General features: G+C 44.6%; 1 protein-coding gene across 5 annotated transcripts in view; it reads left to right on the plus strand.

Annotated features, from left to right (window-relative positions):
* AP3M2 (adaptor related protein complex 3 subunit mu 2) overlaps positions 1 to 16297 on the plus strand; it is a 39560-nt gene that overhangs the window by 16997 nt on the left and 6266 nt on the right. For 3 of the 5 annotated variants that reach the window (XM_032774543.2, XM_075062802.1, XM_075062801.1), the window contains 4 exons: positions 7499 to 7598; positions 9662 to 10009; positions 15153 to 15324; positions 15863 to 16000. In XM_032774543.2, coding sequence (XP_032630434.1) covers positions 9737 to 10009; positions 15153 to 15324; positions 15863 to 16000 — 583 coding nt within the window. In that variant the 5' untranslated portion in view covers positions 7499 to 7598; positions 9662 to 9736. Of the gene's footprint in view, positions 1 to 7498; positions 7599 to 8329; positions 8545 to 9661; positions 10010 to 13986; positions 14317 to 15152; positions 15325 to 15862; positions 16001 to 16297 lie in introns of those variants that run through there. The other 2 variants (XM_032774542.2, XM_075062803.1) reach the window with 2 other exon arrangements.

The raw sequence follows: 16297 nt of genomic DNA on the forward strand, positions 1-16297 counted from the left end.
CGGGGAGGAGTACTAGAAACTGGTATTATAAGAGCCCTTTATATCGATATAAAGGGCCGTCGTTGTGGTGGACTGGGTGCAGGGTTAAATCGGTTTAAACTGGCTAAAATTTGGTAAAGCATAGGGTAGAACCAGGCCGATGCGTAAACAGAAACCTTTCTGAAAGAACGCCAAACCAACAGGGGGCACCCGTTGAAGATGTTACATTGGCAGAGCCTGGAACTCTGCTGTCTAATTAATCTCTTACTAAATTATAACACTCTATTACCGAGTATGACAATGAATTCGGATATACACGGGTAAACCAGTGCTCCGGGGGGAAGAGAGGGGGTTTGCGTATCCCATTGGACAAAGCAAATTCATTAATAGGTTCATCTAAAACGCAATAGATCTTTGGCTCCAGGACAACGTTATAACCGGAGGTAGAGGTGTATTTTCTAATTCCCCTAACCTCTCTACGGTGTCTATGTCACAAAAATTAGATTCAGCACTGGTTTCCTATATTTGGCCTAACCTCGTCCACTCTCCTTGATTATACAGAACCCTAAAAAGGCTAATCCTCACCTGGAGGACCATACGTCATTGGTAGACCTTTTTTTTGTGAACGAGCGTTTGTCACAAATAAGACGAGTCCTTCACTGTTGTGTTTTAAAACTGGGCAAGATTCAATTCTTCTCGTAGTATTCCATGTATGTTTACACAAAGTGTATCCGCAAGTATATAATTTCAATGTTAAGGTTCTAATGCCTGGTGATGAGGTCCGTCTCTGACTTGGGTTTGAAAGTAGTAACTGAAAAAACAATATATATCTCAAAAATACATAGTAATGTTTATCTCCATAGAACCTTACAGCTATGTATAGGGGTGTCTTACAAGAACACAAGTACCAATTCAAGACTAAGACAAGCTTAAGACATTTAAGGTGTCATAACTAATGCGAATCAAGATATTGACTCTAAAAGAGGTCCTGCTGCTTTTCCCTTTGCTGTCTGATTAAAACTGGTTGTGTACTTGGTTCTGTGAAATAAACATGCTTGTGGCATTTTCATATAGAAATAAATTTCAGAGGAATAACTATGTAAACATCAAATTTAGGCAGAAACACAATTTTCAGATGAAAAGTAATTCATAGCTGTGAATATGGGACCACGACGAGACGTTACCACTGCAACATGGGTATGCCCAATGATCGGATCTATGGTTAGTATCGCCGCAATCGACGTCTTGCCTCTCGGGCGGTATCCCACATGCACCATGTGCACCACTCTGCGAAAGCACATTACTCAGATGCACTGACCAGGTAGACAGATAAAAGCCCGTGAACTTTTGAATTTTCATTTCCTGTTTACCCAGCGTGCGAGCTCTGATCAGCACGGGTGAGCGATGCGTCCCCAAATCCAAAAAGGGCTCCAGTCATGGACCGTATGATGACGAATACTGTATCTAGATCGCTGATAGGGAGAGACAAAATCTGTTTATCAGACTCTGCTTACAGAAGACAAACATGCCACAGCAATTTCCGAAAAAATCTTCCAGCTATGATAGACAAAGGCTCCAGCAGGGACTCAGCACAAGGCTGCGTGAACAAGCGCAACGAAGCCAAAAAATCAAATGGATGCTCATGGAGAGCGAGGCTGACTGAGGACTCCAGCTACTTCCACGCCCCAGAAGTCTTTCCGAAAAGCATTTGCATTCTTGAAACTGAGCTCCCAATGCCTTGTAGGGTCAGAAAACATTGTCCGAGGTGGTTCAGCGCGTATATCTCCGTCCAATTGACCCCCCTCCCCCCCATGAAAGAAAAGAGAACAATCAGTTTTCATTGCCATTTTTCAAATGTCACTGTATTGTCTACTGCATGGCTGTAGACGCAGTTGCAGCGCGAACAGCAGTCATCTCCTCCCACTCCTTATCTTATGGCAGGGATGTATACAAACCATGAGGTGAAAACCATTCATCATCCCATGACGTTGCTTCCTGGCTTCGCCTCAGATAGTCGCTAGGGTCCCTGGGTAACAAATGGGAATGACCTCACCTGTCATTCCTGGAGACATACAACAATGCTGGTAACCATCTCTCATCATAGCGCTGGAGCCTAGACTCCATCCCATCCCACCACCTTTTGTGTCTTAACGAAAAGATTCTGACTCCTGGACTATCATAGCAGCGAGGCTGCGCTCCTCTCCCACCGCCCCTTTAATGTTCCTGCCTTGGACTATCATAGCAGCTGGAGGCTTGCCTTCCCAGATTCATTTTATCTTGCTATAAAGTCTATGTTCTTATTCCCATGCATTCTTTATGACTTCATCACACAAATGTGGGCTCCTTCAAGGATTGCTCAGACCGGCGACACGTGGCTACCTCGGAGAGTGCTGTGATGGGTGCAGATGTGCGATGTATGACTAACTGCCATTAGATAAGAGCAGTCGTACGATTCTCTGTGTCCGGCATTCAATTCAAATGATTTAGTACATTGGCAGACTAACATCATTTGCTCTCCAGCCAGATCTCCTGGGCTCTGACTCAGAGTGGTTTGCTACTCTTGCTCATTAGATTTATGTATCTGTCTTCCGCATTATTCTAGCAGGACTGACTCATATTTCTCTCTCTCTTCTTTTTTTGGTGTGACACTGTTTTTGCACCATCATGCATTGGGATCTCAACCCAGAATTCCAATGGGCGAGGGAGACTGCGGGAACTGTGGGATAGCTATGGGATAGCTACTCACAGTGCAACGCTCCAGAAATTGACGCTAGCCTCAGTACATGGATGCACACCACTGAATTAATGTGCTTAGTGTGGCCACTTGCACTCGACTTTATACAATCTGTTTTACAAAACTGGTTTATGTAAAATTGGAATAATCCCGTAGTGTAGACATACTCTTACATCTAGAGCTGGGTAAATAATTTATTTGTTGGTTCAACCTGCAAACCGAAAAATCAGAAACAGTAGATAGATTCTGAAAATGTTCAGAATTTGTCAGCAAATATGTGTGTGACCTCTAGTGGTTAGGGCACTTGCTTGGGACGGAGAAGACCAAGGTTTGAATCCACACACTGGCTCAGGGATTCAACTCAGAACTGTACCCTCCTAGATGAGCATTCTAACCACCAGGCTAGTATAGACAATTCTGAGATGAGTCACTCTGAGGCCTTGGCTACACTGGCGCTTTACAGCACTGCAACTTTCTCAGGGGTGTGAAAAAAACACCCCCCTGAGCACTGCAAGATACAGTGCTGTAAAACGCCAGTGTAAACAGTGCCGCAGCGCTGGGAGCACGTCTCACAGCGCTGCAAGCTAAACCCCATCAGGATGTGGAGTACGTGCAGCGCTGGGAGAGCTCTCTCCCAGCGCTGGCGCTGCAACCACGCTCGCACTTCAAAGCGCTACTGTGGTGCTGCTGCGGCAGCACTTTGAAGTTTCAAGTGTAGCCATACCCTCAGGCCCTCCTGTGAAAGGTGTTCTCCTCTGTATAAATACTTAAATATTCATTGGGCCAAAGAGAGAGAGTTAGCGAAAATGACAGTTCCCTGGTGATTAAGCCTCTCGCTGGGAGGTAGGAATTGTGGATTCAAATCTTCTGTCTGCCTGATTTAGAGGATAGATTTGAATACACATCTCCCACATCCCAGGTAAGTGTTCTAACTGCTAGGCTCATGGATGGACAGACATGCTGTCTCTCACTTCTCTGAAGCTGGCCCAAACTAACTTGGTCAAATTTATGAATAGTTTCAGCTCAGTCAAAAGTGTATTTTTGGCCCATAACATATTTGTTGAAAAAATTCCATCCTACTTCACTCTGATGGAGGAAGGTGGGTTGCCCAGCATGGCTGTCAAGAGACCAAGGATTGTTAATGCCATCAATGCTGCGTTAGAATGGGGGAGACTACTAGGACTCACACTGTTGTTGCCTTCATTGCCATATATTCTTTGTTGTGGTGTACAGCATATTCAATTATTTACAGTAAGGGTACCAAATTAATTCTATTGAGAAGACAAATTGCTGTTTACAATTATTTGTTTTTTTTGTGCACGCAATTAACTAATTTGTTGACAAAGTGGTGATAACCATGCAAATTACATGCTCAGTCATGTACCTTTATTATTGTAAAATATGGCTCATGACATGATTGAAGAGTTGCATCCCAATTAGATGACTAGTTCACATCTCTTAGAGCTGTTATTTCAGGCTGTGTACGGATTCAGGAAAACCACGCTGCCTCAGTTATGTATAGGCTACACGTTTCATATTTTTAAGATTTTCTTTACAATAGTAAGAGCTAGAGATAGGCTTCTTTTAATGAAAACTTGCATTCTGCAAAATCTTAATCTGTCATATAGGCTGAATAAATAACAGAAACAGACCATATCTGTCTCCTGGATCCTATGTTTAAAACCTGTTTGAGTGTCTTTTCACAGACCTATGTTACTAAAAGCTTTAAATTCAGAATAAATTAATAGTGTGAGAATGTATCTTAGTAATGAAACAAACTAAATAATAGGTAGATGACTGTTGCGTGTAACAGCGATGTCATGGTGTCATATGTGTTGTTATGTGGCTGTATAGTCCAATCTGTGAAGAGCAAGATCACAAACAGATATCACACAGAAATGTGCAGGCTTCCTCTTGATATTTGGCTGTCTTTTTGATTGATTTTTCACATCTGTCTTCCTCAAAGTGTTTACAACCTTTGTGGATAGTTGCTTTCCATTCAGATCTGACTGTGGCTCTGTCTTCAAAGTTATTAGTAGTTATGCTGCATGAGGTGAGATTCTGCTGAAGTGTGAAGGGCTTTCACTGACTACTCCTCTTGCATTTTCTGAGTTTCAGCTCACTATAGAAACGTTTTGTTGGGAGTCTGTCATCGCCCATTCTTATACTAAGACCTGTCTGTTTAAGCAGAGTTTTGATTACATTGCCTTGTTGCTGGTTGTTTTTGCTTTTTCGAGGACTTTAATGTTTGAGACTTTGTCTCATCATTTTCAGAGTGGTACCTGTGTTAGTCTGTACCAGCAAAAACAATGAGGAGTACTTGTGGCACCTTAGACACTAACAAATGTATTTGGGCATAAGCTTTTTGAGCTAAAACCCACTTCATCAGATGCATGGAGTGGAAAATACAGTAGACAGGTATATATATACACAGTTCATGAAAAGAGGGGAGTTGCCTTACCAAGTAGGATAGTCAGTGCTAACGAGACAATTCAATTAAAGTGGAATTGGGCTATTCTCAACAGTAGAATACCAAGGGAAGAAAAATCACTTTTGTAGTGGTAATGAGGGCAATGTAATCAGGGTGGCCCATTTCAAACAGTTGACACGAAGGTGTGAGTAACAGTAGAGGGAAATTAGTATGGAGAAATTAGCTTTTGTAGTGACCCATCCACTCTCAGTCTTTATTCAGGCCTAATTTGATGGTGTCCAGTTTGCAAATTAATTCCACTTCTGCAGGTTCTTGTTGGAGAAATTTTTTTGTTGAAGAATTGCCACTTTTAAGTCTATTATTGAGTGTCCAGAGCTTTATAATAGAACAGATATAACACACATGAAATTTTACAAGTGACTTAATGTGTTTGCAGTAAAATGTCCATGTTTCACACACTTATAAATGGGATGCTATCTCTGCTGAATTGTATATCACAGATTCATAGACTCCAAGGCCAGTGGAGAGCACTGTGATCATAAAATCTGATCTCCTGTATAACACAGGCCATAGAACTCCCCCCCGCAATTATTAGAGATAATTTTTTAGAAAAACATCCAAGCTTGATTTAAAAATACTCAGTGACTGGAGAATTACTCGGGTCGTCCCATTTATTCTTTTTAAAAACTGGCTCAACTTTAGCTTTCTTCCAGTCTTCTGTGCTCCAAGACTTATTGAAAATCAATATTAACAGTCCAGTGAACTTCCCCGCCAGCTCTTTAAAAACTCTTGAATGCAAGTTATTTAGACCTGCTGATTTTAAAATGTCTAACTTGAGTAGCTTCTTTTTAATATCTTCCAGAGATATTAGTGGAATGGAAAGAATGTTATCATCATCATAGGATGAGACTATGTCATCTGTTTTTCTCCAAATACAGAACAGAAATATTTATTGAACATGTCTGCCTTTTCTAATTATTATTTAAATTTCTACTATTTCCATCTTTAATGGACCAATACCATTGTCAGGATTCTTTTTGTTTTGATCCCCGCAGCTCCTTGCCCCTTTGGAGAGGCGGGGGACCCCAGCAGCTCCTCACAACCACCGGCAGAAGGGGGACCCCAGCAGCTCCCCACGGCACTGGCGGCAGGGGGACCCTGCAGTTCTGAGCAGCGGTTGGAGGGGGACGCTGGAGTTTCGACCCCCATGGGTGGTGGGGGCCCCCAGAGCTCCCAGCTGCCCTACAGCTGCCCAGCCCTTCTCATTTTATCATGAATATTTTTAGTAAAAGTCAGGGACAGGTCACAGGCTTCCGTGAATTTTTCTTTATTGCCCGTGGCCTGTCCCTGACTTTTACTAAAAATATCCATGACAAAATCTGAGCCTTAATCATGACTGGAAAAAGCTTATATTAAGAAAAAACTATATTTGTGGTGAGATATTTCAGAATATGGATGGGAGGAAACACTGACACTGGAAATAATGGGGGTACTTCTATTTTAGCTTTTGGTGGACATGAAGGAACAGAGATGTGCTGCTAAAACTGGAGCAACAGGACATCCTGTCTGAAAGCAACAGCATGTTTCTCTTCCCAGACCTGAGTGTTATTAGAAAGGATTTGAAGGATGAACAACAGATGTTCTTGTAAGTGTTAATGGGACAGTATCTGTTATATTCCATGAGCAGGAGGAAACACATTTTGGGGAGCGATCTCCAGATCCAAGCACTGCAGGAGAAAACAAGGCCTACACAATGTGGAACTAGAAGAGATATAGAATGGGAGTGGTGGGAACAACCAGCTGGCCAGCCAGACACCCACGGGGAGAAATGAGCGTGAGAGGAAGGGAGTCAGTTAGTTTGTGTGATACACTATGAGTTTGTTACTGGGTTTCTTTCTCATTGTGCTAATCTTATATCTGAGCTGTTCACCCTGACTGGAGAGACAGATATTCTGATAACCAGAATAAGGTGAGGTTATTTCTGTGCAGCCTCTCCAGCTGTTGCATCTGTATCCTGACTCTGCTTACACATCTTTTCACTAACCAAGAGTCTAAGCTTTTTGGGGGTGGGGCTGTTACTTACTATGTATGATTATTAGAGAGACAAGGTGGATGAGGTAATATCTTTTATTGGACCAACTTCTGTTAATGAGAGATGCAAGCTTTTGAGCTGCACAGTGCTCTTCTTTAGGTGATTATAGCACCCAGAACCATAGGGCTAGGATACATGACTAAGCCCTGTGGGTACTATAGTAAATTCCATTGTTACTGATGCTTGTGATCGTTTTTCTTAAAACCCCAGCTGCTGGAGGGGCTGTGACTATATGAGAAGCTTGGTTTTCATTTACCTCTAGAAAAAAATTGAAGTTTCCATCCCTCCTGCTTGCAGAGAGAAATATGAAACCCTGAGCTGAGCACAGAAATGAGAAGAGCACGGACAGGCTCAGAAATGAGGTGAAGAAAAAGCACTCATTTTAAAAAATGGTTTGAAGGTGGGGGTTGACTCTTGACTTGGCCATACTGGGTGATGCTGAATGTAAGGTGATTAGATAATAAGTGTGAAAAATCAGGATGGGGATATGGGGTAATAGGTGTCTATATAAGACAAAGCCCTGAATATTGTGATTGCCCCCATAAAATTGGGACATCTGGTCACCCTTGCTGAATCCCTGTTCATCTCTGGCTGTGTGAGCTGGCCTTGCATGGCACTCTGGTCCAGAGACCTGATCAGGCTGTGGTGCCAGATCTATACCTGCCCTTGGCTCAGTGCTCCCCTGGGAAGAGCTGCCTATGTCCCCCACAGCAAGGAGGGGGATACTCTGCTGGGAGGTGCCACCTAGCAGTGGGGGCAGAGCACTGCTTTCAGCAGGGAGGGCACAGCCCAAGCCTATTGATGCAGAAAGGCAAGAAAGGGCGAGCGAGCTCAGCTGGTACCCGCAATATGTCCAGGACCGATAGGGGGCGCAGTCTGGTTGGGATGGCGGCGGTCCGGGGAAACGCTCTCTTTGTGCAGCAGAGCGCGGAGCACGCGGTCGCTGGCTTTCGCACGGGCCCTCTGTCCGTCAAGCTGACATGATGCTGAGCCGGGGGTGGGGCGTTGCTGGGGGGGCGGGGTCCTAGAGTTTGCACCAATCATAGCGCACTGCCCTGGGGGTGCACCAATCAGAGGCCAAGGGACCAGTGTCGTTCTTGTCGTAAGCACTTTGCCTTGTCGCAACCTATCCGTCGTAAATTGGGGCGCAAGTCACCCAATCAGAATCCTAGGGGCGTCACCGATCCGGACGCGTCGGGGACGGACCAGTGTTTGCCGTGGCCATTCGCCGGGGCTGAGGGTGGCTGCTCTGCTGAGGGGGGCGAGGGGAGCGTCCGGAACGTGGTGTGAGCCGGGCAGGCCTGGGAGGTGAGTGGCGCCCTGCGGCCTCCTGGTCCCCTAGCTCCCTCCCCCCGCGGACTCCCGGGGGCTGGCTCCGTGACCCCCGTCAGAGCGGTAACGCCAGAGCCGTAGCGTCAGAGCCGCCCCCGCTGTCACAGCAGTAACGCCCCAGACTCGGGAGGTGGCCACAGCCCTGCCCCCTCCGCTTCCACATGTGCCACCCCCCAGACGACTCTTGCGGGCTGGCTCCGCCCCCCGTCAGAGCGGTAACGCCTCAGATCCACCCTGCGGGCACAGCCCCTCCCCCCCAGCTGTCACAGGTGTAACGCCCCAGACCTTCCTTGCGGGCACAGCGCCCCCCTCCCGGTTGTCACAGCTGTAACGGCCCAGACCCGCCCTGCAGGTACAGCGCCCCTAACCGTGTGGCCCCCACTCAGGGCTACCTGTTGCTTAGCTGTAGTGAGTGATGGTACCACGTAGGGCATGAGGGAGCTCCAGGAGGGTATTGTGACTTTTAAAAAAAACACCATGGCCCCAGCCAGCCACCCCCTGTGACTTGGTGTTGGCCAAACAGGAGGAGGCTATACAGGGAATGCACAGGGTTGTATGGAATCTCTACATCCAGGACCACAATGTATTTTACAGTGTCGGAGTGGTGTCATTATCTCTGTCTTAAAGCTGGGGAAACGGAGGTATAGAGGGAAAGTGACTTTCTCGGTATCACCCAGTAAGTCAGTGGCAGTTCTCTGGTATGAAGTTTTGTTGGTTAGGGGTGTAAAAAAAATACACACGAGCAGCTGGCAAAACTCCAATATCGATGCAGATATGCCAATAGAAGAGTGCTCCTGTCAGCATAGTTAACATCATTCAAGGAGATGGTGGGATTATGTTGACAGACAAATTCCTGGTAGCATACGTGGCATATACACTATAGGGTTCTGCTGGTATGGTTATCCTGGCAAAACATTTGTAGTGTAGACAAGGCCTCGGGAGCAGAATCTAGGTCTCTTGACTCTTTTAGACACAAGACTATACTCCCTCCACACAGTCTAATTACAAAATTCAAGTGTGTGCATGTTATTACTTTCTATAAAATTAAATGGCATCAAAGATCAACTCTTGAATGGGCCATTTTGTTTTCTAGGATCAAACTACTGCAGAACAGGGTCCTGTTGGGTAGGCAAAGTGTTTCCAGCACTTGTATCCCTTGGGTTCAACCATGATTCACAGCCTCTTCCTGATTAACTCCTCAGGGGATATTTTTCTGGAGAAGCACTGGAAAAGTGTTGTCAGCCGCTCTGTTTGTGACTACTTTTTTGAAGCACAGGAGAGGGCTACGGAGGCAGAAAACGTACCTCCTGTGATCCCCACACCTCATCACTACCTCCTGAATGTTTATCGTCATAAGATTTTTTTTGTGGCAGTGATTCAGACAGAAGTGCCACCTCTCTTTGTCATTGAATTCTTACATCGGGTTGTGGACACTTTCCAGGTGAGAAAAGCAGGACATTATGTTTCTTATTTATCTATCACTGGTGCATTCACCGTCTTACAATAATAGTAAAGGTCGCCTTACAGCAATACTATGTTGTTCAGTAGGAACTGCCATAGTGAGCTTTTTTGCAGCAGTGCCCTTTCTCTGCATGGCATGCTTTGCTTGGCTGGTGCAGACCAACAAAAGTGGATTTATAAATTAGGTCTCTACCATTTAGTTGTTTAATGTGCTCAACTACAATGCCTTGAATTCACATACACAATTTAACACAATAGATCATTCTTTTCAGCAAGAACTCAGACAAAGGTAAAGCTCTTTCAGTGCAATTGCACCCCACTTCATGGTCTTGCCAAGTCAAAAGTCTGTAAAAAGAGATGGGTTTCACACAATGGCTGAAAAATCAACAAGCTTGAGCTCTTTCAAATCCAGAGCCTGCCTCTGAGAACATCCTGTCACCTGACATGTAAAACTGGGGACTGTTAGCTCAAATACACTAGCTGATATTAACTTTGGAGATTCACAGCAGAGCATGGATGATGCTTCACTTAGTCAACACCCAGCCATTTAGTGCTTATACAGTAAATCAAAGTGAACAACTTGAATTGTACCTGCAAACAAATAGACATTTGAGATCATATAAAACAAATTTCTATTAATTTAACAAAATAACCCTAACATGATAATTAACAACTTTGGGGTTTGCAGGGTCTTCTGCAGGGTGGGAAAGGTATTGGATAGTTTTGAGAGTTAACTCAATAGCCTTTCACCTTTGCAGATCTGGGACTTAAATCTTGCCTTGGATCATAAAGCAGCTGACTTTGTCAGTTTCTGAGTGTGGACGACTGAAACACAGAAAAGTTCTGAAAGATTGTGATTTTATGGTTATATTTAATTTATAAAAAGCCAAAAGGAGAAAAAAAGGAACTCTGTTAAGTTACCAGTAATTCGCTTCCTCTTTTGTCTGTGTCCCATAATTGTCACTCTGCTCATGAGAAGACCAGGACTGGATCAGCAGCGAGGTGATTCCCAGTCAAGATGCAGCTGCATTCATAACTAGAAAAACAGGACATCAGGATCAACTTGTATTTGCAAGGGTTATGACATTGTATGGGCTGTTACCTTACCGTATGTTTTATCCCAAAGTGGAGCTGCTGCCTGTGGGATTTTTTTTAATCCACTTTTGTTCTAATTGGACTTTTCTCCCTCAGAAGGAATTTGGGCGACTAACTGTATTTCTTTCAGATTATGGAGTGTTATCTTTGGATTTGGTTTCTCTGAGTTTCCTGTTGTTAATTTAAAGTACAAATCTTGTTTCACAGAAAGATGAGTCACATTAGAGTTGCCCTAGAGCGCTAATAATATTCAGAGTACAGTGGTAATGGGATCCTTGGGCAATCTGGGGAAGGAAGGCAGATATCATTTTCTGCCTGCAAATCTCTGAATCCTGTGATCAGGATTTGAGGTGTCCCATGACCAGAGTTGCAGCAGAAGAGAGAAAATAGAAACCTTTAGTAAAACTTCTGTATCATGTGTGCTTTGCTTCTGAGCACTATAGTCAGACACATGAATTCAGATGTGGGAAGTGTGAGTGGGGAGTGGGATCAGAAATTAGGTAGATTCAGGGATCAGACTGGTAGGTGGAGCATAAAACTTGATGGTACTCTTCCAAGCCTTTCCCAGAGGAGATGTTGATAAATTGGAGAGGGCTTGGAGAAGAGCCACGAGAAAGACAAGACAAGATAAGAAAAGATGCCTTATAATTAGGGTGACCAGATATCCCGTTTTTATAGGGACAGTCCTGTTTTTTGGGACTTTTTCTTATATAGGTGCCTATTACCCCCCGGCCCCCTGTCCTGTTTTTTCAGAGTTGCTATCTGGTCACCCTACTTATAATAATAATAGACTCAGAGAGCTGAGTCTACTTAGGTTAACAAAGAAAAGATTACAGATGACTTAATTACAGTTTTTAAGTATTTTCATGGGGAACAAATATTTGGTAATGGGCTCTTCAATCTATCGGAGAAAGGTACAACATAATCCAATGGCTGGAAATTGAAGCTAGACAAATTCAGACTGAAAATAAGGTGTACATTTTTAACAGTGTAATTCACCATTGGAACAATTTACCGAGAGTCGTGGTGGATTCTCCCTCACTAACAGTTTTTAAATCAAGATTAGATGTTTATCTAAAAGATCTGCTCTGGGAATTATTTTTGGGAAGTTCTGTGGCGGGGCGGCTGTAGGTATTTTGCCGCCCCAAGCACTGCAGGCAGGCTACCTTCGGCAGCTTGCCTGCGGGAGGTCCCTGGTCCTGTGAATTCGGCGGCAGCCTGCGGGAGGTCCTCCGAAGTTGCGGGACCAGCGGACCCTCCGCAGACATGCTGCCGAAGGCAACCTGCCTGCCGCCCTCGCAGCAACCGGCAGAGCGCCCCCCGCGGCTTGCTGCCCCAAGCATGTGCTTGGGGTGCTGGTGCCTGGACCCGCCCCTGTTCTCTGGCCTATGTTGTGCTGGAGGTCAGACTACATGATCATGGCTGTCCCTTCTGCCCGTGGAGTCTGAGTCTGGAGCTATTCGCAGTAGATTGTGCAGGTTGTTCAGAATATGATTGCTCATGCTTGTTGGGCTTATGCTGGGCTCCCATGGGTTCTTCTAGGTTCTTCATGTTTGGCTTCCCATTCATGAGGCTCATGTGCCCCAGGAGGCTGCTTGAGCTTGGCACTCTTCTGAGAGTTCTGCTAGATTCTTTGGACTTGGCTCCTTCTTGGTTGTGGGGGCTGGAGAGAAGTGGCAGTATTGTTCAAGCTCACTCACAGCAATGCCAAAATGAGCTGTCACTCTCAGTACATTATTCAGGTGGTCATTCTATGATTCTCTCCCCCCCCCCCCCGCCTCCATTACAGGCTTTGATGAGCAGTGAAATAGTTAATATTTCGAGTATCAAAGTTATCATTGGCTGTCTGAGTTAGATGAATGAGGCAGTTCACACCTCTCAAGGATACCTCTACACAGCCTGCAGCAGCACCTTCCAGCCCAGGTTGAGAGACTTGCACTGGACTTGTACTGCCTACTAAAAATAGCTGCGCTGATAGCAATTTGAAATTGAGGCTGGGCTCTGAAGACCACTGCCCTCCCTAAGCTTCAGAGCCCAACCTCCAGCCTGAGCTACGTCTACAACATCTATTTTTAGCACAGTATTGCAAGCCCATGTCTGACAACCTGGGTTGGGAGGCTTGCTGCCACAGATTGTGTAAGTATATTCAGAGCTGTTGCACTAGTTCAGGGGTAGGCAACCTATGGCACGGGTGCCGAAGGCGGCACGTGAGCTGATTTTCAGTGGCAATCACAATGTGCAGGTCCTGGCCACCAGCCCAGAGGGCTCTGCATTTTAATTTAATTTTAAACAAAGTTTCTTAAACATTTTAAAAATCTTATTTACTTTACATACAGCAATAGTTTAGTTACATATTATAGACTTAGAGAAAGATCTTCTAAAAATGTTATAATGTATTAACTGGCACTCAAAACCTTAAATTAGAGTGAATAAATGAAGACTCGGCACATCACTTCTGAAAGGTTGCTGACCCCTGCGCTAGTTACTCAGGTTGCATTTCAAGACTGTCTCAACAACCATAGTAGCTAGACACTGACTTTTCGCTTAAAAAAAAACAAAAAACTTAGAATCTGAAGAATGAGAAAAGAACAAGAAAGAGGTGCAGGTGCGCTCACTGCATACTAGCAGTCTAAGAGCCCTGGATAGACACACATATCACCAGGGCAAATATATTGTTAAACTATTTTAACATTTTGTAGTACCTTTCATTACAAAGGATCCCAGAGTGCTTCACAAACTTCACAGATGATAATACTTGGCATTTGCATCATCCTTTTGTGTTTAAAGCATGTATAATGGCTTAACCCCTACTGACATGCAATCATCTCTTGGATGGTACGTGGTAGCTGCTTAACATCCCATCTCAGTAGCTAAACTGGTAAGATTTGATGGGCTGACAGCCTGACTTGTTATGCTCTGACCAGAAATTGTAATACTGTTAAATACATGTGGGGGGTGGGAAATGAGAAACAGTGAAGGAAGCATAGCCAAGCTGTACCAACTGTCATTGAGAGTCCGAGTGACTGAAGCAGATGCTGGGCTGGAGGTCTTCTATTATTCATGCTACAGGTTTCTCTCTTTACCCACTTCTCAAGATTGCGTGCTGGGTTTCTGCCCTTCAGAAGGAGAGAATTACTTCTTAGGCTCTTCAACAGACTGTGGAATACCAGACTTTTTTGCTCTCAGGACCTAGTGTTAGCAGACCATTCAAGTTACCTTGGGCTTTGTTGGCAGTATATAAGAATCGGAAAGGGCATCTGGGAGAAAAGACAGAGAGCAATGTGGGAGGGAGGCACTTTAGAAATGTCAGTTGGTGAATGTGTTTCCCTGTAAAACAAGACCAGGTAAAAAGGAACAGCATCAAAATCAGCTTGCTGTAGTTTTCCAGCTCTCCCCTAGCCTTCCCCCATACAAGAGACAGACATTGTATAAATAACATACAACTTTCTTTAAAAACTGAAGTGACTTACACCAGTATAATAATACTCTGTGTTTTGCAACGTGAGTAACAAAACTAAGTGGAATAGCTGTATCTCTAGAAGGGATTGTTCCCCGCAAGCAGCGGGACTATAGAGTCCTGCAGGTGAAGATTAGGATGTGTGAGAGAAGCAGCATAGCTAAGGCCTGGTCTGCACTAAAAAGTTAGGTCAACCTAGCTATGTCACTCAAGTGTGTGAAAAATCCACATCCCTGAGTGACATAGTTAATCCGACTTGACTTTCAGTATAGACAGTGCTAGGTCAACGAAATAATTCTTCCCTCGACCTAGCTTCCGCCTCTGGGGAAGGTGAATTACCTACAGTGATGGGAGAACCCCTTCTGTTGGTGTAGGTAGTGTCTACACTGAGGAGTAAAGTGGCACAACTGCAGTGGGCGCAGCAGTAGCGTTTCAAGTGTAGACAAGCTCTAATACTTGACTCTAATGATCAGACCCATTGGTCTCTCACTTTTAGCAGCATTAAAATTCACAATTGTTCTTGTGAATATGCTTGGTGGAGAAAGTGGGTAATTGTGTCTGTTTCACACAGGATTATTTTGGTGTCTGCTCGGAAGTTGTAATCAAGGACAATGTGGTGGTGGTTTATGAGGTGCTGGAGGAGATGCTGGACAATGGATTCCCATTGGCTACTGAGTCCAATATCCTGAAGGAGCTGATAAAACCCCCCACCATATTGCGAACTGTTGTCAACACCATTACAGGTACAGGGGAGTGCGGAGTGGGAAAGGGGTTGAGTCATTGTGATGGTCCTTCTGCTGAAGTGATTCCAAATGCTGGGGAGGGAGGAGGAGAAGTTGATATTCTGACCATATCCTCCTAACCTCCAGCGTAGCTGTTGCTGTGAGGGAGCCCATGTTGGCATATTGGCATTGGGGTAGTCCAGTTTCTAGCATTAGACATAGGAGCTCCTTTATCTAAAAAGTCATCTGCCTGCAATGGGTTGTCCTGCACTCTAGTCGGATCCATGAAATGACTGTATGGCCAGGGTTGGTTTCCTGAATGGACTGTTCCTCCTCCTCTCATATGAGGAGTTAGTGTGAGGGGTGGCAGGAGAGGTAATGCTTGGTGAATTCATACTATGAGTCATTGGAGAATGACTTTACTGGAGTGACTGTGCTGTTATTTAATGAGATTGAGGACTTCGGGAACAAATCAATATTCTATATGGGTGAGGTCAGGGGCTTCTTTTGGGGCTTTGCTAGCTGCTTGTGTTCATCCTGATCTCCTTAACCCTTCTAGGAAGCACCAATGTAGGTGACCAGCTCCCTACTGGACAACTATCAGTGGTGCCATGGCGACGGACCGGTGTGAAATACACCAATAATGAGGCATATTTTGATGTAATTGAGGAGATAGATGCAATAATTGACAAATCAGGTATGAGCATTTCTTCCAGTTAAGGCTGAGATATCCTGCTCTGGGAGTACCTAGAGGGAGAGGATGTGTATTTTTCTTAGAGAAGGGAGGAGCGTTGCAAGCTCTTGGAAACTGTTCTCATTCTGACTTCTTGACAGCTTAGATGTGCTCTTTAGTCTTAAGTTTCTGCAAAGTGTCAGTGGATCCAAGCTGTAAGGCCTGAATAGGGTTTGTCTTGGGCACTGAGTAGTCTTATCATCTTCCTCTGCTCCCTTGTGAAACCTTTATTATCAACTCTACATCTGAAAATAGAAGGTG

Source organism: Chelonoidis abingdonii, chromosome 2 (genome assembly GCF_003597395.2).
Source record: "Chelonoidis abingdonii isolate Lonesome George chromosome 2, CheloAbing_2.0, whole genome shotgun sequence".
NCBI classification, from domain to species: Eukaryota; Metazoa; Chordata; order Testudines; family Testudinidae; genus Chelonoidis; species Chelonoidis abingdonii.